Raw genomic sequence first — 25255 nt, 5'->3', positions numbered from 1 at the left:
GTCTTTTCTGTAAATCTCTCTCTGCCAGAGGTGAAAAGTGGCAGCACTCATAAAAACTCTTGCTCCTCCTCTCCACCATGCTGTTTGTTTGCATTTCTTGTAAGAAAAATGTAAGGGAAACCTGCCACAGGACACGAAATTTATGCATAAATACACCCCACTGGCTTTAACTCACTCACTCACATGTAGCAGACTGAATCTTCTCCACAAGGGGCCGCTATTAGCACTTACTTTGGTGCTTTGCATCAATGACACTGTGTCCATGTTTCCTTGTAATTGCAACTGTCCCATGTTATAGAAGTACTGAAGACGCCTGCTATCTGCTGAACAGAGTGTATCGTTATGCAGTTTACTGCAACAGCCTATCAACAGCATATCACCCATCCCTCCCACATTACCCATCGGGTCATCCGCAGCCACAATCAGACGGGCTTTGTCAGCCTAGAATCTGTTCATGATTCAGCCATCAAAAGAAGACATTTTCATAGTTACTAAATAAAGGTATTTATTAGGGATGTCAATAAGACACTGATGTAGTCTAGCAGTGCAAATTATGAGCGTTTGTACACAGCATCACAGCAGCACACGGCGGTGACAGATTAAAAAACAAAACAAATCAAAACACTGGAGGCAACAGCTACCAGACATGGACTTTCCTCCAGGGAAGAAACAAAACTAGGGAAAACTGTAAGAACACCACACAAGTGCACTGTATCTTGAGCTTCAAATCTGCTACCCATGGGAGGATTTGGGTGGGAAATAGGGTGGTTCTAAAAAAGAATAAGTGTGATTTATGACAACATAATGAAGAAAATTAAAAAGGAAACAAAGCGACATGATCAAGTAGAAATAAATATTACAGAACATGGCTGATTCAACAAACCAATCAGAAAAAGAAACAGCTAAAGTGTCAATATTACATTAAATCAAACTTTACAATGCTAGCCAACGGAAGCCCTATAAAATAAACTCTTAAAGGCATGGCTGCATATTGATATATCAGGTGATGTACTGTCTAGGATACTTCCCTTAATATACAAAAAAAACCTACTGTAGTAATAACCGTACTTTTCTTCTACTGTGCTACTCGAAAAAGAAGACGAAAAATGGCAGCTGAGGTGAAAAAAAAATAGCCAGACTTGAGTTGAGGCTGTGAAAATAGCTCTGTGTTTACAAGAGCTTCTGTAACGTGTCAAATAACGGAAACTGACTCATTATTTTTCCAATGACAGAAACACCCCTGCATAGCCAGACTTGGATAATTCCTGAAACTCCGTAAACATTTAGGACATGCCTTTAGTTTGCGTTCCCAACAATACCCTGTGCAAGTTTTGACTTCTGACAGCTTGCATGGCATGTGAAGTACTTCTATTAGGAGTGGGTGATATGGCAAAAATATAATATTGTGATATTTAAAGACATTTTTACTTGATAGTTTTTTTTTGTTTTTTTGAGGTTCGATGGTGCCACATTTAAAATAAGTACTAACACAAACGATGAACATCAAGATGTTAATTCAAAATCCAGTAAACAGCCCCAATTAGACTATTTGCAATGAAAACTGCAGTTGGTCAATGTTAAGCACTGACAACATCCACAATTTGCTCGGAAAAGCATATTGTGACGTAATTTATCACGATAATGATAAATATTGTCATATTGCCCACCCCTACAGTCCATTTAGCACTGAAAGACTCTGTTAACCATATTTTAAAGTACTCAATTTCATCAGTAATGGTTATAATTTATTGTAATTGTTCATTGCTCACAGAACAGATCCACAGATCTCCCAATTGCACATCATGTGAGCCTCCATAACTGTGGCATAACTGCTTATCCATTCAAGGTACAGTGCCAACAAACATAAGTGTTTTGCCAAAAAATAACAAAAAAGGTAGCACTTCAGCATAGAGGACATTATGATACACTTTTAATGCACTTATAGAACCTCAACATGCCAGTAGCAACACATGTAATTAACTGGCTGCTTATAACTGCATATTAAGCAGTAAATAGAGTGAACTGAACAATTTCCAGAGCACAGTTGTGTCATCATAATGTTTTGCATTGTAGATGTCCATTATTAAGCCCTTATTAAGCCTCATCTAGCCAATAATGACTTACTGGCTGACAATTACATCATCACAGTAAATGAAGTATTTTCCAGAGAACTTGAGATGCTCTTATTACGCCTTATTGAGAGTCAAGACCAAGGAAAAATAATCTGAAATTTCTTTGCTTTTCGGTTTACATGCATTATTTACATGACAGATATCATATTATATTGCTGCCCAAAGAAAAACAAGTTTCTCCAAAATGGCAACTTTACAGGAAATGGCATTACTTTTTATGTAAGTTAATGTAAAGAGGTTTTATTCCAAGCAATTTTGGAGTATTTCTGTTGGCCCATTCGTCATCAAATTTTCACACATTGTAATGGGTGGCTGGTGTGCTCCAACCATGTAGATAAAATAATAAAAAAAAATGGAGATATATATTTTTTGGACAGTGATGAAATACTAGACTATCAACCAATAGGTCAAATGTCCATTTAGACTTTTGAAAACAAATGATGGATAACCAACAATGATAGTCAAGTACCAACTACGTGCTTGAAACAGCTTAATCAGGACATAAGTGCACTGGAAAATGCTTAATTCACCCCATTTGCTGCTTAATAATGTAGTTATTAGCAGCCAGTTCATTATGAACTCCTGGTTTGTTAAGGCTCATTATAAGGGCGTTATAATGTCCCCCATACTGGAGTGTTACTGAAAAACAAATCAAAAACTTAACGCAAAAAATAAGCAACACCTTTCACATCCACATTGTGCTTGGTAAGCTTAAGGTCATCTCAGTGAGTCAGCAGAAAGCATGGCGCTGAGGATGATGGACAAGTAGTGTTCTTCTGGTTCCAGGCTGGGGAGGTGCACTGATACTGCAGCTGGGAGTGGGAAGAGCGAGAGAGAGATAGAGACAGAGAGAGAGAAAGAGAGAGAGAGAGCGAGAAAGTGAAAGAGGAGTGTGAGATAGAGAAAGCAATAGAGACAGAGGACGCAGAGGGACAAGGCTTTAGCAGGAACAGCCGCCTTCGCTGACCGGCTGTTCCGGAGGCTTCTCCAGCTTTATGTCGATCACTGAGGAGGAGTTAAGGCAATCAACTGCCGATAACAAGAGGAAACAGTTTGTGTACAGTGTTTACGCAAGAAAATGCATTCAAAGCAGTGTAAATATTTTCCTGCAGGGCGTACTGAAGGATACTGTCTTCTCTGCTCTTGTCCTGTGTGCTCTCCATGCCGGGCAGCGCGGCAGCCACGCGCCGGAAAAGCTGGAGGAGAAAATAAACAAGGCGCTATTGTTAAGATCTGCCGATTAACCAGAGGAAAAAAAAAAAAAATAAAAAATCAGCAGTCAATCACACACAAGAAGAAGCCAGAGGAAGCGTGTGTGTATGTGTGCGCGTATGCTCAACACATCTTCATTTTGGGAGAAAGAAAGCATATCTTAAAGTGGCCACATGATGAAGAAACAAAACACAGCATTCAATCATTCAGATGAAGAGAAGTTAGATTAACTATCAGCACAATTTAGGTGCGACAGTGAAATAAGCCAATCACGTTTTGATTTCCAATGGGCGGGACAAATTTTGTGATTTAAGAAAAAAGTCACTCTAGGCCTTCTGGAAGTTTTAAATACGTCACTGACTGTGAATACAAGCGTCAGCCTGATCAGTGTGTTGTTAGAAATGGAAAACAGTGACAGCTCTATGTCGAGCTCCATACTGGAAGAGTCACTGTGAAACTGATACATAAAATATAAGCTAATGTGTCTGTTGCAAGCTTCAAGTAAAACATGGAGTGTCTTTTAAAAATCTGTGTTTGATCTAGAACGGCCAAAAAATTAGCCAAACTACTGTTAGCTTAGCGCTAACAAACTACTAGAATCCCCTTGGTTTGGTAATTTTCACTGTAGGTTTAATAAATTGCACACTTACAGCCTTTGAAACGCTTCTTGCTCAAAAAATAACAACAACAACCGTATGTAAGCCTACAGCCTACTGTTATTATAGCCTGTTTTTATTTTTATAAACAAAGGCTACTATTAAAGACTATTAATAACAACAATAGGCTGTCTTTACTTTTAATCCTTTCCTGCTTTTTGAACAAGGCACAATGCAGGGCAGCCAACATAGGTAACTTACATATATTCCATTCTATCGAGTTAGTTCACACTGCAGTCCCACAATAAAAAAAACTAATTAAACTTTTAAAAACAATTAAGTATTCAGACCTTAGATATTTACAAGGATTATGTTATGGTCTATTTAAATGCAAAGGAATTAATTGAGATAGTAATAAACTAGTAATAAGCTAAATATATATCAACTCATAATCTATAGGGTAACTTCTATTGGTAGGAACCTGCCGCAAACCCTAAGGCCTACATATAACATAATAAGTTTAATTTTTAAATGGAAAAAAAATACTTAATTCAAAAACGCTGTTTTACGTTTTCATGCCACTACCGAAACACAGAGTTTTAATCCACAAGCAGAGCCTAATTTTAGCCACTCCTCTACATTTTAGAGCAGAAAGTGAGACTGCATCCCTGTCCTTCATAGCCACATGGATGCTTTCAAGTAAATGTGTCCCAAAATCTGAAAATCAGTGTGGAACATTAAGAATTGTGACTACTGAAACACATTTTCTGCAATGAAGTACTTTTTTGTTCGCCAGTCATGTCTTGGTTAGTGTTTTTGAGCTCTGCTCAAAATGAGCTAAAATTGTCACTACCAAAACATTTGGTAAAGTTGGGTCGAGTTATTATTGTTTTTTTCGTCAAAATGGAATGTTTAATCCTTTATTTTATTGAATGAAATGTAATTATGGTCACTCAAAGCAAAAAAGACTTTAGTCTCAAGTCCAAGTTGGTTACAACCCAGTTTTTTAAAGCTTTAAACCAATTCAGTAGAATGATCCATTTATGTCTTAAATGCTTAGTATTTCATTCTAGGGGCTAAAGACGTTGGAAAATGGTCAATTTTGACTGTTTTTGACTCACAGAAAGCCCATAAACGGTGAGTTTCAGGGAAAACATAATATTAAAAAAGTAGAATATGGCCCCTTTAACTGCATTTCACAAGTACAGTCTGAAAAGACCCAAATTATACTTTAAACTTAAAAGAGAAGCCTAACTGTGACGTTACAGCTCCCCACAATGCATTTCCTTGTGCAATTAATCACAAATGATTGACAGCTGGAAGGCAGTATTCCTTGTGCTGGTCCCTCAAAGCCAGAAGAGAGGATGAATCAGCAGATTGACAGCACTGAAGCTCTGCATGAGAAACGGCTTGAGCCGAGCAAGATGTCTGTTCTGCCTCGGCCCGCTTTCCGTTTCACTCCAACAATGAGGCCAATTCAGAGCCTCCAGACAGCGTTCTTTTCTCCCCACTACGGAGACAATGGCTGCTCAGAACAGGCCCTGAATACCCAGCTTTCATCCGACAACAACAAAACCTGTCAGAATGACAAAAGTTTGAGCTCAAAGAGTGGGAGCTTTTCCTGTTCCTCTTAATGTATCACTGTGCGCTATGTGATAGGATTGTCATTAGGAAATTCTGTGATGCATGTTGTACGATGCTGTATACCTTTCAGTAGAAATAACCTTTCATAACCTTTAGAAGATGCTAAACCAATTCAGAGTCGTTGTCATTTGGCGGTCACTGTCTATGCGAATTTGCTGACCATAACTCAGTGATTAAAGAGAAGCGTGATAAGCATCATCAGGTGAACAGTGAGAATCAAAAGCTTATAATTATGCAGATATACTCTCACAAAAAGACAAAGTACTGTGCAGAAGTCAGAGAACGCCCTTCATTTATTCCATTTCTAGTCAAAACAGTCATTAAGTAGAAGGTATTAAATTTTTAGTGACCCATTTAACACAAAATTAAACAGAATCCTCAATAACTAAATATCAATTTTTCTTAGTATTAACTTGTTCTCTCTTTGCCTTTGTCCAGTCTTTTCACATTGCCTCCAATCTTTTCAAAATACTTGCTTTCAGCTTTCAGAAATCTGCAAGGATATTTTTCCACATCTCCAAAGTTCAGTCTTAAAAGTTGGTGCACTTTGTGCTTCTTGATCTCCAAGTTATCCCAGATACACATCTGGACTCACCAGTCCATAAAACCTTACTCCACATCTCAGATGTCCAGTTTCAGTTTTCTGGAGCAAGTTTCCTTCTTTTGTGTCTATTTCTTTTCTCAGTAAGAGCTTTTTGACAGCTACACATCCTTTCAGACTCCTAGCGCTGTGTTGTCTTCTCACAGTGGAAGGATGGCTGTGGATGTTTTCAGATCTTAAGTAAGAGTGGAGCTTGATTTTCTCCTCTCTCTCAAAGATGAAAGCTTTAAGTGCTGTTTATCTGATAGGGACAGTTTCGGTGGTCTGCCAGCTCTTGCAGGTGGTTGTTAGGAGCCCCATTTTCCCTCACTGATTTTCCTTTGACTTTCCTTTTTCTTATGCAAGTGGATTATTTTTCATATAATCTCATCAGAAACATCTTTATCCATTTTAGTGGGTACAGTTTTTGTTGGCAGCTGTAACTATTTGGTTTTAAGATGGAGGAGGATGGAACAGTTAAAGTGGACTATGTGCACAAAAGCGAGAGTGGACATATTGATAGGTTTGATATATATATAGTTGAGTCTTTTTAGCAATTTCCTGTTAAATATGTTTCCTGCTTGAAAAGTGAATAACCTGTCCTTAATGACTGTTTTGACTGGAAAATTGAAAAAAAGGGAAAGGGTGGTCCCTGACCTTTGAACAGTACTGTACATTGCTAGCATCTGACAAATCAAACCAGCTACCACCACTCTTGATCATCCCTCAAACTTGAGGGGATAAAAGTGTGCTCGAGTGCATAAGAGGATGTGTCACTGCTAAAATCAGTGGGACACTGACACACAGGTGGGCATGCGTGAGGGCAGCGAACAAAAACAAAATATCAAACCCACACACACACACAAACACGCTCTACCTGTTTCACATTGTATCCTGTCTTTGCGCTCGTTTCGATATACAGAACATTCATTTCTTTAGCTCTCTGTTCTCCCTCTTCAGTTGTTATGTGTCTGTGATGGAAGACATGCGCATTGCCATTCACACACACACGTTTCATTCACAGCACGTTCACACACATCGCCAGGACACACACACAAACAAAAGCAAGAGAAAAAACAAATGTAAACACATTGAAGTGAAAATGTTTTCCGCACCTGGCCTCACTGCTGCTGCTGTTCCTGCTCAGTACAGAGCCTCAGTCTGACACCAATGCATACTAACATTAACATACTCCACCACTGAGTTGCCAGTTGATTAGGTACACCGACGTTATACACTTCTTTCATATTCATTGGCCATTTTATCAGAGATTTATACAACAGTTCTGGCCATGCAAGCTGATGGTTGAGAAGCGTTCTAACTGTGGTGTTATTTCGCAGTAACGTCACGGGTTTTTCACAAACACTGTATCACTCCGCTGAGACGCCATTGCTAAGCAACAACTCTGACAGCTGTAGGAGACGCTCAAGCCATTTGAACGTTTTTACTTCTTACTTTGCCACAAACAGAAAATGGACACTTAAGATCACATTTGACCGACAGCCGATTTGGTCAGACTCTGAAGATGAGACTACACTAAATTCCCAAACTGTCAGTCGGTCTGTGTGGAGCTGGAGAACGAACTGCCGGCTGTGCAGCGAGTGGGCGGAGCTCGTTACTCTGACGTAGCAACAAGCTGCTTGTTCAGGAACTACAATTTGGTGGAAGGAACTGCGAACATTTAAACATATTAAACGCCGCGTTCACGGCCCAGTTTATCAATTTATTACTTTATTTATTTAACTGTTGTATAAAAACGATAGAACACTCGAGGTCATGTGTTATCGCTATAACATCACGTGCCTGCGTCCAAATCACAGCTGTGATGTTATTTCGTGACAACACACTCCCTCTCGTGTTCTATAGCTTAAATCTACCATAGAAGTCACTTTCTAGGTTTACATTAAGTGTAGCCCATATGTTGCACAATCCCATCAGCCTTCCCTTTATCCCATCTATCAATGGAAAGGGACCACTATATGACCCTGTTGACCAGCTACACTGCTGGGATGTTGACCACTGATGAAGGGCTAAAATTGTGTGTGTACTCCTAAAAGGTGGACCAACATGGAAAATATGTCTTTTAAAGTGGCTAGTAAGTATATTTAAAAGCCTTTATGAATTCATTCCAGCAATACATACACTACAGTGTCCTTGCACATCAGTGACATGGTACAACTACTGTATCAGCATTAGCGCTGTGTTGAGAATGGTCCACCACCCAAACAGTATTCTATCTGGTTCCTTTCCACCGATGGTCAGGGTAGAGTAGAGATGGACTACGATCAGTAATGGTACACAAGTACTGAATGGCCAATAATATCAGCCTACATTTCTATCACTTTTGGCAAGAATATTGACACTAACATCTCAACTTTTTTTTTTTATCATGCCACCGTCAGGATTCAAGCTTGTGTATAACATGTTATAACAAAACATTTATTATGAAAAATAAGAAGTAATTAACAGAATCCGATTATGAAAAAAAGTTCTAGGGAGCTCCACCCCAGTGCTACAACATTTATATTATTTAGGTCTGTGCATTTCTAATGTTTGAGTTTGCGAAGTGCACCATTTGAGAACTGACAATCATATCAGTCACTAAATCACTGCTTTGACTAAAACTACTGGAGTATAAAATGAATGTCAATCTGAAATTAAAACTGTTTTTTTTGTTAGTTTTGTTAGTTCATGTTCCTGATCATATTAAGCATGATTCATCTCATCATACCATTTAAAAGTAAAAATGTTGTTTTCTGTAATTGTTGGTAGAAATGTAGCGACCACCTCTAAATCATTTGATTTGGATGACATCACCACTATTAAATAATGTTAACCAATATCATACCCCTCCCACCACCAATCGCGAGAAGACACTTAGTTACCTCAGAGATCCTCCCTGATGTTTGACTCAGAAATACATCACGGTATGGAGGGAAAAAGCGATGTGATTTCTGTAGACTTTAAAATCTAAAATGAATCAATATATAAATACATATTTTATAATATAATTATGAAATTGTGTTAGCATGAGCTTCATCCACAACATTTTTGTATCCGTAGCACCTTCCTAAAAAGCGCTCCTGTATGGTTGGTGTACCTGATAAACTGGCTACTCCAGCGGTTCAAACTTATCTGGACACAAAGGTCATCTTAAGACAGTGGAGTAACTATGATTTTGAAGCCAATCTGTTATACACGTTCTTAACATCACACTGAACTTAACATTCAGTTAAGAAAAAAAAAAACTCTAACAAAAACTATAGTTAAATACTAGCTGCTGATTTGAACTTGAGCTGAGGATCACAGTGGGAGCAACAACAGCGGCAGCTGAGGAGGACCGGAGGCTGCGGGTCAGGCTCAAACTCACCTGCTTCACATTGTAGCCTGCTTTAGCACTAGTCTCAATAAACATTACATTCAGCTCTTTGGCTTTCCTCTCGCCCTCTTCAATAGATACTTGCCTGTGGCAAATGAAAAGGTTACAGATGCTGGAGAGTTCATAAACAAAGCATTTTCAGAGATTTCAGCTGTTTTTTTGTGCATTACAATGCGAGTGAAAAGGAACACTGGTAAACCTTTCATCTAGGCCTGTGTCGGTGAGCCATCTCAAAACCACTGGAAGAAAAAGTGTTGCTATTATTATCTCTGCAAGTACATCTGCTGATGTTTCCAGGAACATCACTAATTAAGTGTTCAGAAGCATTAGTAGTTGTACTTACAGATTCTCCTCCTTCTTCTTACTATTATTATTTATATTACTATTACAGTAATGCTTTTTCCTCCAGTAACTTTGAGGCCGTTCCTAACTCTTAAGTCTGAAATCATATCTATGTTAGGTACAATAAACATGATACTAATGTCAGATATCACATCAACAAAATGTTTAAAAGTTCCACAAACGAATCCTGAAATTAACAAAATAAAGTCATCCAGATTGGTTTAGTGCGAAATGCTCCGTTCCAGAGAAACTTACAGACCCAGAATTGTTCAATGGTGGTGATAGGAACCAGACGTCTAAAGAGTTTAATGCCTCAAAAAGCTTCCTCACGGAAAGCTATAGCATAGAATGGTTATGATTACATTGAGTGTGTATACATTCGCTCAATAATCGGATCATATTAAGACTTCTGCAGTTATCCGATTATTCGAATGGTCATGTAAACACCACACTCCAATCTAGAAATCCGATTAAGAAATCCAATAAAAAGAACTGTATTTTAGCTCAGTTATCAGATTTCTCAGTGCATGTTACTCTGATTTCTGTTGGATTTCTCAGTCCGACAGATTTCTCAGAGAACAGACAGTGGATGTCGTGAGATGGCAGCAAAACACTGCGCTAAACCAAACACGAAATGAAGGATTTAAGTATTCTTCATCTTCTAGAGGACGCATGTTCATATTTTTCAGGTAAAGTGGAACGATGTTTAAAAACAAAAAAAAAAAAGGCAGCATGAAGTCTGAGTTTTGCGTAATGTTTACGTCACGTCTTCTTCTGTGAGTTTATTGGCTGGTTGCAAAGCAGAAATCTGATTACTGTCTTCTCCATTATCTGATTACTCCAGAGCATGTAAATGTGTTGATTGGATTACTGACAATATCTGATTTTCTGCAGTTATCGGATTATTAAATGCATGTAAACGCACTCACTGTCTGATGCCTGTTTTATGATAGTTTCGCAAAATGATTTTGGCCTAAAATGTAGATTTTGAAATCCATTCAAGGTGGAGAGATACATGTGTGGTGTTATAAGATTTCTTAAGGGACCATTTTGTCTTATATTTTCAGATTTACCACTATTTTAACGAACAATGCATATAAAAACTCAGAAGACACCTGTAGGTTCACTGGTCATTCTGGTATCGCAAATAAAATGGCTGTATTTGTGATGTAGCCATTGCAACCCCTGGTTCCCATCACCACCACTGTAAAATATATCTGAGTCAGTAAATTTCTGCCAAATGAAAAATCAGTGCTGTGATTAACCAGGCCTACGTTCATCACAGTTCCTTTACTCAGAATTTGCAAGACGTAAAAAACAGATTATTAAGAAACACTGATGATGTTTGACGGTAGAAGGATATGACACAACAGCTCCTGGGCGAGACGTTTAGTAACTCCGCTATTAGCACACACCTTTTGTCAGCAAGATCTGTCTTGTTCCCAACCAGCATGATGATGACATCACTTCCTCTCTCTGTTCTGACATCATCAATCCATTTTGTTGTCTGCTGGAAGGAGTTGACATCTAAAAGGAGAAAATAAATACCATGTTGATTCGATCTTAAATCAAGCAAAATGTCACTGAACAGGAAACTATAGATGAAAGTACTGAAAAGAACAGATGAACACCAAACTAAGCACAGACAAAGACAAACGAAGGGAAAGGAAAAGGGCAAATAAGGTTCTCTTGGCTCACGTGTCTAGAACCGAAAGTGCCGAATGGTGCTTAAAATGACTCAACGTGTGCTAGTGATTACAGGATTACAGGATCAATCCTTTCCAGCAACTTCAATCAAAACTTCAATATATCCAGCAGGATTACTGAAAACAGCAGAATGCGATAACGAACCTCAAAATAAATGGGTTATTGTCACGAACATGACAAATACTGGGACTCAACTCGAAAAGATTTAAATGAAGATAAATGTATAATATTTTTTTCTCGGCTTTTCAGAATCTATATACTGTTGCTAGACAAAGTATATTAAAGCTAATTATGCAAAAACATATTTTACAAATTGCAATATTTTGTGATTTTATGCGATTACTGCAAAATATTAACAGCCATTGAGGTTTTTCCTTTCTCTAAAACATTTTGTTATGATACACTTCCTTAGAGTTTACAAAGAAGAGATTAAAATTGAACAGCTGATTCAAGAGTTGAAAACAGTACAAACTCTTTTTTTCGTAATTAGAAAAGTAATTACATGTAGTCACATTGTGGTAATTAAGGTAAAAAAATACTATAGAAAAATGAATAACTTTTAATCTTTTGCTGTATCCAATCTGGAGAGCTACTAAATTACATGCTTATCTGCATGATGATTAAGACATGCAGATATTAAAGGACATAATATGTGATAATGACTCAAATGCAGGTGTGCTGATTTTGCCCTGATTTCCTAAGATAAGTCCCCCTTTATAAAGGACATACATTACTACGATTCATTCACTGGAAACCGGCATATAAGAAAGGCCACTAACACTTTTTAACAAAGCTGCTAAATTGGCAGGCGGTCCTAATTAGATGTCACTGATCCAGTACCGTGTTACTGGGCCGTTATCAGAAAAAAAAATTACTAGATCACATTTTGGAGGTAAAAAGAAAGGATCCAATCCTGTAACAAAGCTATCCTGAAACAGCACACATTCACACAGTGTGCTGTGATTTTGTTAGATGTGTAGTTCTTCCTATGGAGCTGTAGAGTGGTCGAGTAGTTTTTGATCTATCGATTCTCATCTTAACAGGGATTAGAAGTTGCTCATTTTAAAGCGTTTGTTATTTTTAAACGAAGAGATATCGGATTGGTTTCAGACAATACTCATGGTTTGATATCGGTATCAGAAAAAATTGGTATCCTTCCATGTCTAGACCTAATCAATAGTGAATTCATGTAATTCTTAACACCAGGACATAATATACTAATAACAACTACAATAAGAAATAGCAAGTTCAGCATTCATGGCACTGATGGCTAAAATAAAAATGTGATGCCTTAAAAAGGTGGGAAAAATTAAACTAAAGATACAGAGAAACATATAAATGCAAACGTAAAACATTCAGAAATAAAGAAAAAGAGGGGGGAGGGGAAAGTGTGCGGCAGGCGGAAGAAGAGGAAAAACAAAAAGCCAAAAAGGTGTGAGTGAAGACGCAAAAGGTCAGAGGAAAGAAATCTGATTTTATATGGCATCTCGTGTGCTCTTCCCCCCCCGAGTCCTGGGCCGCCGGGCTCCGCACTCACTTGTGATGTCATAGACTACGACGGCCACGGTGGAGTCACGAATGTAGCTGGGGATCAGACTGCGGAAGCGCTCCTGTCCGGCCGTGTCCCAAAGCTGCAGCCGCACCTAGCCGACCAACCGAGCCCCAGAGAAACAGCAGGAGGAGGGAGGGAGAGAGAGGGGGAACGGAGAGAGAGAGAGGGGGAGAGACGGAGGAGAGGACGCAGTAAGAGAGGAGGGAACTGGACGGAGGACGGCGGGACGGGGGGGAGGGTTTGGGGGGATTCAGGCCAGCAGGCCTGAGGTACCTACTTGTGATGTCGTATACTACCACAGCGGCGGCCGAGTCACGGATGTAACTGGGAATGAGGCTACGGAAGCGCTCCTGGCCTGCTGTGTCCCAGAGCTGCAACCTGATCTGTGTGGGATGGGACAAATTATAAAGGAAAAAAAAAAAAGAAAAAGAACCAAAAGTGGGAAGAAATGTGCAAAGAAAACAGCTGGAAGTAATGATGACATGACCAAAAGTAATGATGTCCAAAAGTTTGTAGGCACCTGTTCATCCAGTGTTCATCCAGAAATCAAGGGTATTAATTGGGGCTTTGCCCGTCTTTGCTGCATTAACAGTCTCAACACTAGCTGTTGGAACACTGCTGTGACAATATGATTGCATTCAGCCACAAGAGCATTAGTGAGGTCAGGTACTGATTAGTTCTGGATTTCTTCAACTCATCTCTAAGGTACTGGAGCTCCATCACTTTAGAGAATGTAGTTTGCAGTTCCTCTTTAGCTAATGCTTGGCACTGAGCATGGCAACCTTAAATTAATTTTATATGATGTCTAACAATAAATTAAATCTACAATACAAAATGATAAATTGGTCAGATTAAACAGGACTGCACAGCTCTCACATCTGTGATTAAAACATACATTCCATAATTTGCATTGTTTCAATCGAGTCTGCCAGTCTGTTAGCTCATCTGAAGGGGCGGCTTTCTTCACTAAAGGCGTCCTCAATATAGACATGAAAACCTGCTGAAAACCTCTGCGTTATTACATTTTCTTTTGTGTACCTGAACTTTTTAGTCAGGTGCTACCAGGTACCTGAGTTGAAAGTTCGACGGCCATTGCAACAGTAACTAAAGGAGGCAGGACCTCGAACATGTCAGTTGAACAAGACAGGACAGTTGAACACATCAACAATGGATGCATCTTAAACTCACTCGCAAAGTGTCTACATACTTTTGGACAAATATGAAAGAAAAAGAATGGGTTAAAAAAAGAGGCTCTCAAAAAGCACAAAAAAAATACATGAAGGGGTTAAACAGACAAACATTCAACCAACGTGGAACAGAGACAGACTGGATGGGATGTCTGCAGTACTGGGATGGAGTTCCGCAATCAGAAATTGCTGAAGAAGAGTCATCAGTTAATTGATATGAGAATGAACAGAAAGGGATTAGGAGGAAAAACAGGGAAAATCAGGCTGATTTGGTCAGGGTAAAATAGAGTTAGAGAGAACAGTAGGTGGAGGCTCAGACAGAAGGGCAGAAGATGCAGTCCTGGCACTGGAGGGACACACAAAGGCCCAGCTTTGTGGCAGCCAGGGCTTTCAGCCGGTACTGCAGTGTTCAGAGGGATTCACTGGTAAATGCATTAGTTACAAATGGCCAAATCAGCAGGGGTGTAAAAATGCAAGGTGACTGATGATCAGCATCGACTTTGGAATGTTAGAATCATTTATAATTGATTATAATAAGATTCAACGAAGTACGCACTAATTTTCTAGCTAAAATTCTCCAATTTCATGTACCATGTTAAGAGCGTATTGTTGTCACTGTTTATATTTCACTACTGTGTATCAGAGCCCAACCGATATATCGTTTGGCCGATAACATAAGCTGATATTGTCAACCCGCAGTTTAATCAGTATCTGCAAAAATACCACAGATAATACACCGATAATTAGTGTCATTTCTTGTTTTCAGCATAGGCCAATACCTCGGACACTGTGGGGCCCAATATGAGGCACCACCCCTTTAACCATCAGGCTAAATTTAAACACAAAAAAACAACAAAAACAGGTAAAACTTATCCAGACCTGACATTTCTCATAAGAATAACATGTTAACCCAGAACAAAACTCTTAACAAAAATCTTAAAAACTAATATATAAATATAAGGTTATATCTGTCAATATTATGGGTTATCTAGAATATCAGAGCCTGAAAATGTGTTTCACACAAAATTTTCATATTGTTTGGGCCCTACTGTGTAGCTCTTCCATTTACATTTGTGCACTTTTTAAATACCTCTAAATTGTACGAAAATAACAATCAAACTAAAAAAGTCCTGAGGAACTGTACTTGAATCAAAAGGCTGTAGGAGATTTACACCCCTGCAAATTTAACAATTATAGCTGTTGCCAACACGTAACAAAGAGCTGCGACACCATCACGTGACATATACAGTTAAACATAAGTTATCATCATATGGTCATGCAAACTACAGTGAGTGAAAAGAGGGACAGATTTAGACTTTATTAGGCCAACAATAAGACAGAATCCAGCCTTCTGCATAAATGCTTCAGCTTTACAGCCATAAGCAGCAGTTCAGAAAGGGCACATGCATCATACAGAAACCATTCACAGAGTTAAAGAAAAGATTCTCCACATTTTTCTACATTTGAAAATAATCCTCCACATATGACTGAGACTGAGCATTATGAGTCTTGGCCTATAGACTTTAAACATGCTGACATTTTGCCCTAGAACAAGATCTGGTCTAAAACCATTTACCATCCTGAAATGTACACAAATAATTGGCGAACCTTTTCTTTAAATACACTGTACGTATATATACAAGTTACAAATATACATGAACAAGTTGTGTGTAAAACCCATCCTTTTCATCACATAACAATTTATAACTTGAATGCAACAATCAGGAAAGTTGCACTTCAGTATGAATTCACAATGTAACATCATTGTCATCATATAATTACTGACTTTACTACACCTAGGATTACAGTAGGGCTGGCCCGAACAGCCTTTTAGAGGCTTCAGATCCACTTATGTTTCTGAAAATGTTTTTGTATACTTGTTCTCTAAACCACCCCCTTTAAAAATATAAAATAATATTTTTACATTGTGACGTGGCAAAAATGCATTAATAATAAGGCTGAAGCCCAGCTGCTCACGTACTCTATGTTGCTGACAGTATCTATGACTGCAGCCCTCTCAGTCAAATGCAGCTCTAATGAGAGTCACTTGTGTCACTCGCACACCATTAATGAGTCGCGTATCTAGATGCTAAGGATAAACATATTAAAATGATCATTTTATGTCAACATCAACGTCAGGGTATAAGTTTGTTTTATCAAGTTATTTTACTTGGCTAGTCCCCTTTTTAGTCCCCTAAGATTCTTCAGTGCATTTGAAGTGCTCCCACATGTGACTCCCTTCTTTAGCCTCAGTAGCCACATGGACAGTGGTGCAGTTTGAGGTCGAACGACATGAATGCCTGGCATGGATTTATTCATCTAAACCAGATCAAGTTTTTTAGTTTTTAAAGTTTTCCATATATTAACTACAGCTGTTCTATCTAAAGGTTTTTGTTGTTGAAATGTGTTGTATTTTAGGCTAAAAAACACAAGCTTTTGAATACTAGATAGAGAACCGCATACAAATCAAACCAATAATTATTCAAATTATTCGAGCCAGCCATAGATCACACACTAATGTAACATTTGAAAAACATCATTTCGTTTATTTGCTGTTAGAAGAAATTAAAAAACATGCTGAAGTAAAATAAAAGAAACTTACTGTTCTGTCCTCAAGGTACATCGTTTTCGACAAAAAATCAATTCCTATTGTGGCCTGCAGATTCAAAAAGTGGCACGTCAGGCAGAGAAACTTCAAAACACAACATTCAATTTATGGATTATGTCAGTTTCTTCAGCACATACTTTCTGAAAAACTACACAACTCAAAAATGAGCCCTCACCTGGTAGGTATTATCAAAGCTGTCATACATGAATCTGGTGATCAGTGAAGTCTTCCCAACTACGAGAGAGAAAACAGAGCCAAAAACATAAAACTGTCAGTCAAACATTTTACTATTTAAATCTTCAAACTTGGCTGTACTTGTAACATTATACATAGTGGTCAAAATCTTTTATGAAACCAAATACCATCTCAGTGATGGACACGACAGCTGTGTAGCATTGTGCAAGACGTGTAGTGATGTGTTTATGCACTGTAATTTCCCTAATTTCTGTATGAAATACTTTCTGATGTATTTCGATCGTAAAAACACATGAATATGCTCTCCGCCAGACAGGTGTGAAAATCCAAAGTCTGGAGAATGAGTCAACAGAGCCGCCCAGCCCTCTTTTAACTCAGAGTTTATCCTGTTGCCCAATGTGTCTTGGCTGAAAGTCTGGAATCTGCAGCTTTCGCTCCATGGCAGCATGTAACACACACTCAACAACAACCAGTAAAATGGAGATGCTAGGATGCAGGGCTGTAATGATACCCACATGCCCACCAGGCCTCTAATGAAACAAACCGCAAAAACAAACAGATTAAAAATATAAATAACTTCAGAAAAATAGCCCAGTCATAGCATAAGCCTACTTTACTCTGATAGGCTGCACCCAGCTGCCTATTTTTGATCATAGATGGTTTCCACAAAAGACAGGAAATGAGAGACACTTGAAAGAGAGCAAGAGGCATTAGTGACAGTTCTTAATGTCAAAACACTATTTTTCAATACTATGTTGAAATCATCACACCCTTCCTATGATACAGCCTGAGGATTTCACAGCTTACCTTGCAATTAATCTCACAGAAAGAGACTCCTGTTGCAATCGACAAGATCATCTAATGTAAAACACAGGTATTAAATCAGTTGTGAAAGCTGAATCAAACACATTATCATTCCTGAAGCGCTTTAAATGTGTAACGGCGTTTTCACTCTCGTTCTGAATACCCGAGTCCGCTCCCAGAACTAATTCTGAGCTTGTCTCAGGGAGGGTCTCATTATGGCAAGTTTGTTTTTTAAAGTGATACCTTCTTGTAAACCATGGATCGATCACAGAATTCGAATTTGAAAATAGATTATCCAAAATAATTTAAATAAGTAGATTAATCTGTCTAAAATTGAGCAAATACCACAGAAAAACTCAAAGCTAGGAAGCAAACATTAGCCTGCCAGCTGCATTCTAGTACAGGGTGCTCAACCCTGGTCCTGGAGATCTACCACATCCAAGACACTTAATATTCAGATGCCCCTGAAGGCCTATATAACATGGATCAGGTGTATTAGATTAGGGTTGGAGCTAAACTCTGCATGGTTGTATATCTGCAGGATCAGGATTAAGCACCACTGTTATAATGCCTGTATCTCATTCAAGCACTCGAGTTTAGCTAGGCGGACTGCCCGGCCTCCATTATTGTAAAGGAAATGCTGATCAGGGATCGGTTCTCTGGACAGCTCCCGGGCTCAAAAACAGCTTTCACCATCGGCCAAACATGCTCAACTCACATAGCAAATAGCCATGGGTCTGGAAAAAGGCTGAAGTGTGAAAACCACAGCAGCCTAGAGCCGAGGTGTCCAATCTTGTCCGAAAAGGGATGGTGGACTGAGAGTTTTTATACCAACAGAGCAGAATCACACCGGCTCAACTGGGGAATGAGACTAAGTGAGGAATCAGATGTGCTTCTGCTTGTATAAGATAATTTTAAAAATAAATGTGAAATTATATCACCCAAAATGATAATTCATCAGAATTTTCATCCCCTTAAATTCAGTACCGACTACAAAATTTCAATTAACAAATCGTCAAATCAGCCAACCTAGAAGATGACAACACGCACCCGGTAAAAGATCTGCCTAATGAATCCAAACCTAGCCACAGCAGTCCTCTTCTGCTGCCTCGTCTTCCTCATTCAACTCCTTCTACTCATCACAGAGGCTAATTAGGTAAGACGTTCCCTCCATTTACCTCTTTACCTCGCTGCACAGAAATGGAAACGAGCACTTCAATTATGCATTCCTGCTAATGAAAGAGATCAGTGCTTCTAAACGACACGTAATGTCTAATTAAGGCCTCTTTGAGGAAGCAGCCTGATAATGACTTCAGTGCTCTGAAAGGGGGAGTTTGTGAGAAAGGTGGGCAATTTCTAGTTCAGTCATAACCATTTGTAAGAGGCAAATGACCTGCTTGGACAATGTCCATTAACTCTTTGAAACTGATTGCAGAAAAAGCACCAAAAAGCTGTTCAATGAGCCACTACAGACGAGAGTCTCAGCTGTGCTCCATAATTACATCAGAAAATACTACAAAAACAAGGTCTGTAATCTAGGACTGAGTACATAATGGTTAATGCTTGAAATAGGTTGCTATATTTTACACAGATACACTTTGGCCCCATCAACAATGCTCGCTATCTTAAAAGGCATGTGACCTGAGTGACCGTGAATCATTTCAGACAAAGGAAGTCTACAAAAAGGAGAGTGGGTGAATTTCAAAAAGGATTTTAGCATTGCTGGTTTTGCCTGTTTCTACCACTTGACCTGCTAAGCAGCAGTTAGAACCCAAAAGTATAGGAGGCAGGAGAGGACAGGAACTGTAATTACATTCCAGCAAGTCTCTGAAGGACACAGAGATGAAAAAAAAGCAACGAACAGCCATTATAAGCTTTCAGAAGGCAGTGAAAAGTGAAATTGACTCAAATCAAGTCAGTGATTCACAGAGGGGTTTGCAAAGAGTAAGAAGCATCATAACCTGGGGAAGGGGGGCAAAGATATGAGCCAACACTTGTGCTAATTATACACTGGGATCATTCCTAGCATTCTTGTGGAGGAACCTGCAGCAGCTGCTGGACGAGAGCTCATTTCCTTATGACTACTGCAGTCTCCTCCCACTGCCTGCCTTCACCAACACTAAATGGTTCCATTGTAAAGACTCCGAGAACTTTTTTTTATGGGTAAGTCAATATTGGGTCATGTTTGTGACAAATATGTATAGACGCCTGATCAGGGTTAGAAGACAATCAGATTCTGATATCATTCTCTGAATGCTTTAGGTTCTCCTGATAAGCTTATCCCACCAAGTTGCATGCAAAATGCAAAGTCCAACGCTGTATCAGGAAGGGGATATGAGCTGTAGAAAGGGACAAATATGCAAAGAACCTAACAATTTTGCATCTACTGAAGGTTGGACTTCATCAAAGGCTTACATCACAGCCTTTAATATGGAAAGAGTCAAAAGGCCAGGAACGAATTGCAGGATAGCATCCCAGTGAGAGCTTTCCTCTTCCTCCTGCTGTTCTATTTCGGACAACTGCTGCACTTACACAAGCTCCTTGCCACCATCACAAGCAAAATCTACTGAGCAGAGAGAGTAGGGGTGGGTGACAAGGCAAAAATATCATGACACATGAAGACATACTCACTATAAACATCAGCCATTATAATATTTAAGTTCAGACATTTGTAACCATTTGTAAGAGGGAAATGAATTGCATAGATAATGAATGATCCTATAATGATACCTCTTTGAAACTAATTGCACATAAGCACCAAAAAGCTGTTCAATTATCTACAACAGACAAGAGACTTAGCTGTGCTCCATAATTACACCTGAAAATACTAAAAACACAAGGTCTGCAATCTAGGTCTGGGTACATATTGGTTTAATGCTTGAAATAGGTTGCTGTATTTTTACACAGATACACCTAATATTTAGTTCAGTGAAACTTTTTTAAAAATGCCATCAAAACCTTGAGTATGATTATCGTTTGACAGACTGCAGTGCACTAAATCAAACTAAACAAGGCTAATTATTACAGACAGCAATTTTACTAAGGCTACGTTCACATTACCAGGCTGAAGTGGGACAAATCAGATTTTTTGCCCTAATGTGACTCAGATCTGATGTTTTCAGGGCTGTGTGGACACATAAATCTGATCTGTTCAAATCCGACCTGAGCCACTTTCATAAGTGGTCCTAGATCGGATACATATGCGATTCATGGCCATCGTTCAGCGTTACCATGGCAGCAGCGCCCAACAGACGTTACAGCCTGTAAGCCTGTAAACGGCGGAAAAGCAGCTCATCTCACCTTTTCCGCCTTCGTCTCGCTCTAATAATGAAGCTGAGAGCTGAACGGAGTTAATTATCTTCACAGCGAAGCTCGTTCTGCTTGTTAGTTTGTGCTGATGATGCACCTGACATTACTGAGTAGGATGTGCGCATGCGGGTCATTTCAGGACGCCAGTCCGTTCACATTCATGACAGATTTTGAATCACTTACCTAAACGAGTGTGAACAATTGTCTCAGAGAGATCGGATTTAAACAAAAAAAATCAGATTTCAGCAATGAGGCTTGTAATGTGAACGTAGCCTAAAGTTAATACTAGCAATCCTAAAATCAAGGATGCAACCAATCAAAACAAATCAATGACAATACTGATAGTTCCAGTTGTAAATTCTAACTGGAGGAGCAGAGTTTGAAACCAGCGTTAAATACTTGTCCTCTGTCTCATCACTTGTGGACTTTTGCTTTTGATATAGTAAATTGCTGTAGTTGTGCTTAAAAAGTGGCCCCGAACACCATCAGTTTTAGCTGGACACTTCAATTTTTAGGCAGCTTATCCAGCAGATCCAATTATCTATTGCGCCCTCATACAGTACAAAAAGTTCCTCAACCTTAATGATAAACCTGTCTATTCAAAATAAATACATATTTTCCAATCAATAGCATTGGTCAAACGGTCACTTGCATCCCAACTAATTTTTCTTTCTTTGTAATGAAAGAAGCATATAGTGATGTAATGTATCACAATAATGATTAAATATTATATTGCACACCCCTAAGAGACGACTCTCAATCCTAACAATAGTAATAGATGGTAGATAAACAGATAGTAACGGTGTTTGGCCAGAGTTCACCAGGTTTCATCTCAAGACGAGTTAGACAGGCGTGCGGCCTGGACAAAATAACACAGACATAAAAGAGAGCGCTTAAGAGACGGCAGAACATGACTCAAGTTCTCTATGCTCAGCAATCAATGCCACCTCTTATACTGGTCTCAACATGTTTTTAGTTCACTGCAAGGCAAGCTGAGACAGCATTCAGTTGCTCACCCTGTACCGGTGCGAGCGCAGTCGGCCCATGCTGCCTGGACAGGATGTAAAACCATTGTTGTGACCTGCTATGACACTCATTTAATGCGTGAAAACCAAATAATGCTTCTGGAAAAAAAAACAGCACAGAACCCTGGTGGAGTGGTTGTCTACAGCTTCATCCCCTCACTGAAATGTAGTTAAGAACAGCTGGATTAACAGCGACAGATCTGCCAACTGTGGAAACAAGCAAAAGCTCACAGTCCGTCACGCAGTCCTTTGGGCAAACCCAGACAGAAAAATGTCAATTCTACCAGGAACTGTTTTCATACACACCTTCTGGGCTCTTTCTGTAGTGACAGAAACATATGCACTATGAGTTTGCACATTATGGCAAGATTAATTTGAAAACACCTTTAAAAGCCATAATGCATGGCTCATTCAGCATGTGAGAGCAAAGAGAACCGTCAATCAGACAAGCAATCCTCGGCTGCACCTGCCCCAGACCCCTTAAGCTAGCCTATGAGCTGCATCCAGATGCTGTAGCCCAAAGACAAGCGTCCTACACAGCATGCGTTCACTTGTTTTTCCACCAACTTATCATGCTGTACAGCACAAAAAGGCAGATCAGATGGAAAAAGTGCATTTTATGTTTAAGACTATGATTCCACCACATACTTCAGTTATGAGGTTACTAATATAACTCATATGAAGGGTTGCTTGAACTTGGCCTCTCCTGATCTCTGACATCTTTTCCATGACTCTGATTTATGCCAGAAGACAATAATATCATGAAAAAGCCTGATTATTTCTGTCAATGACCATTATTCTTAGACGATAAACGCTGCAGACAGATACATGAACTGCCCTTCAGACCAATATACACTGACATGCAGTGATAACATTAATAAATGGTTCTTTGCGTGATGAAATGGTTCTTCAGATTGATGGAGAATGTGTTGTAAATGGTTCTACATAGCACTAAAAAGGTTCCTGCTACAAGCTTGACATCGTCACATCAGCAGATTTCTTTTCGGTGTGTTCTCAGGAAGGTTCTCCATAGAGCCACATAACATATTCTCCATCAATCTGAAGAACCATTTCACCATGCAAAGAAAGAAAGGTTCTATACAGAACTCATGGTTCCAAGGGAACCATTCCCTTTAATAAAAAACTCCTGAAGAACTATGTTTTTGACAGTGTAGTGTGACAAATGATTCACCTCCTTATTTATCAATGACAATTCTCGTCATTGCGAATATCTAATTTAACGTTTGTTAAGATACACTCAAAAACTGCAGCATAACTAAATAACACGACTAGCCAACTCGTGTTAATGACGTTAAATATACTAAATAAACTGATATGAATACAGAAAAATCATATTTAGATCACATAGCCAAGACAGGGAGCTTACTAGCCGGCTGCCTAACGTTAACGTTACCATTAGCAGTCCGAGGGCCGAGAGTTAGCATGGAGCTAACAAGAAATAACGGACCATTTCTGACCCTTCCAGGCGGAATAAAGCCTTTACATACCGCTCTGCTCTCCGAGGAACACCAGCTTGAATTTCCTCAGAGGGTTTCCAAAGTCTCCGGCGGTCGACATGACTGCTGCAGGGAGGGAGCTGCCGCTTGCGGGGGTTTGGTGCTTTACTGGCGGCTGGCGGCTCGTCCAGCTCCGGTAACCGTAACTCGGAAGACTGGGGGGCGGTGCGGGCGGTACAGCGGAGGCCGCGGTCAGAGCAGTCGAAGGCCGTTTGGGTGTATAAATGCCGTTATTCCTCCTCAAGCCTAAGTCTAAAGTTTAAAGTTTAAGTTTTGAGACTCTCCCCCGTCACTCCATCGCTCAGACTGGCAGAAGAAGCGTCGACCAAAAGTGATATTTGTGGCTGTGATTGGCAGGCAGTTCAGACCAATGACGAGGCTGAAGGTTGGCTTCCTATTCGCCCCCGTGTTGTTCGAATTCTCCCATTCCACCTTAAATGGTGCCGCAGTTACATTCCGGCGCCTGAGGTAACTGAAGTAAGTGCTGCACCATTTAAGGTGGAACGGGAGAGTTCGAACAACACGCTGGCAAATGATAGCTAACTTCAGCTTCGTAGACCAGATAAAAGGGCTAAAAGACAAAAGAGTAAAAATAAAGGAATAATCGCTTCTTTATTATCGTAAATATTTCAGAATCGCATTTATCCATGTAGACAAACAGACAAAATACGGCGAATGAAAGACTAAAGAGTGAGGTAATTACTTTTCTGAGCTAATAAGCCTGAAAATAACGCTAACTTATACAGTAAATGTTGACATAGTTCGGTTTATTTAATGTGGAAGGTAGTGGGAGGGTTTAAAGCGTTGAATCCAATGTAAATTCCGTTAAATGGTTTAAAGACTCGGTTTAGTTGAAGAGGCGGGATGACAGTGAATCAGGGTTTGGTTGAGGCGCCACGTCACGGCCGCCTTACGTCATCGCCTCTTTTAAAAACGCCTGCATCATCACGAACATCATCAGGTTAAAATCCAGATCGGTGTGGAAGAATGACACAGATATGAGTCACATCCGAGGCAAAAATGCATAGCCTGTGGCCATTAATTAAAATAGAACAGATAAATATTAGGTAGTGTGGAAGGCGAGCGAGACACAGACACCTAAATCTGGTGACTCGACTGGCCCTGTCTGATATTAAAGGGCCCATGTCTTACATTTTTCTTGTAGTTCTATGTTCTGTACGTGTTTTATTTTCCAACTTCTCTTTATAAACAGGGTAAACAGTAAACAGGATGCCCTTGATGGCTGACCATTTCTAATATTAAAGGGCCCATATCCTACATTTTTCTTGCTTTCCCATTGTGTGGTTTTATGTTGTGTGATTTTATTATTTTCCTACTTTACACTTTATACTTCATGCATTAGAATTGAACAGGCTGTTTTTGGTCACTGTGCCCACTAAGATATATGTAAATAGTCTCTGGCCTCTTTGGCCCAATCCCATTTCTTATTTTTACCCCTATCCATT

The 25255-nt window shown here is 39.4% G+C and overlaps 1 protein-coding gene across 5 annotated transcripts; it reads right to left on the bottom strand.

Annotated features, from left to right (window-relative positions):
- Nucleotides 1-479: 479 nt before the first annotated feature.
- On the bottom strand, nt 480-24114 carry rab6a (RAB6A, member RAS oncogene family). 5 transcript variants are annotated; one of them, XM_036594583.1, is made up of 8 exons: nt 23781-24114; nt 17115-17173; nt 16934-16987; nt 13422-13527; nt 11301-11412; nt 7042-7135; nt 3262-3328; nt 480-3137 (listed from the first exon to the last, which is right to left on the bottom strand). In XM_036594583.1, exons 1-8 carry the CDS (start codon nt 23848-23850, stop codon nt 3073-3075), a joined length of 627 nt encoding a protein of 208 aa, XP_036450476.1. In that variant the 5' UTR covers nt 23851-24114; the 3' UTR covers nt 480-3072. The 5 variants fall into 5 exon arrangements, 4 of the variants coding, with proteins under 4 accessions (XP_036450476.1, XP_036450475.1, XP_036450478.1 ...); XM_036594582.1 differs by lacking the exon at nt 7042-7135 and adding an exon at nt 9535-9628 and having other exon boundaries at nt 23781-24113; XM_036594585.1 differs by lacking the exons at nt 7042-7135; nt 13422-13527 and adding exons at nt 9535-9628; nt 13130-13235 and having other exon boundaries at nt 23781-24103.
- Nucleotides 24115-25255: the final 1141 nt, after the last annotated feature.

This window comes from Colossoma macropomum, unplaced genomic scaffold (genome assembly GCF_904425465.1).
Source record: "Colossoma macropomum unplaced genomic scaffold, Colossoma_macropomum, whole genome shotgun sequence".
Lineage (NCBI taxonomy): Eukaryota > Metazoa > Chordata > Actinopteri > Characiformes > Serrasalmidae > Colossoma > Colossoma macropomum.
Note: the sequence above shows the minus strand (reverse complement) of the source record. Positions and strands in the feature narration are given on the sequence as shown.

What these genes read in the sequence shown, in the direction of transcription:
- rab6a (XM_036594583.1), bottom strand. Translation starts at nt 23,850, where the DNA reads ATGTCGACCGCCGGAGACTTTGGAAACCCTCTGAGGAAATTCAAGCTG. An exon ending in GGTAGTATACGACATCACAA is followed by an intron (nt 11,413 to 13,421) that starts GTAGGTACCTCA and finishes TTCTCCTTTTAG; the next exon opens with ATGTCAACTCCTTCCAGCAG. An exon ending in ACAGATCTTGCTGACAAAAG is followed by an intron (nt 7,136 to 11,300) that starts GTGTGTGCTAAT and finishes CTTCCATCACAG; the next exon opens with ACACATAACAACTGAAGAGG.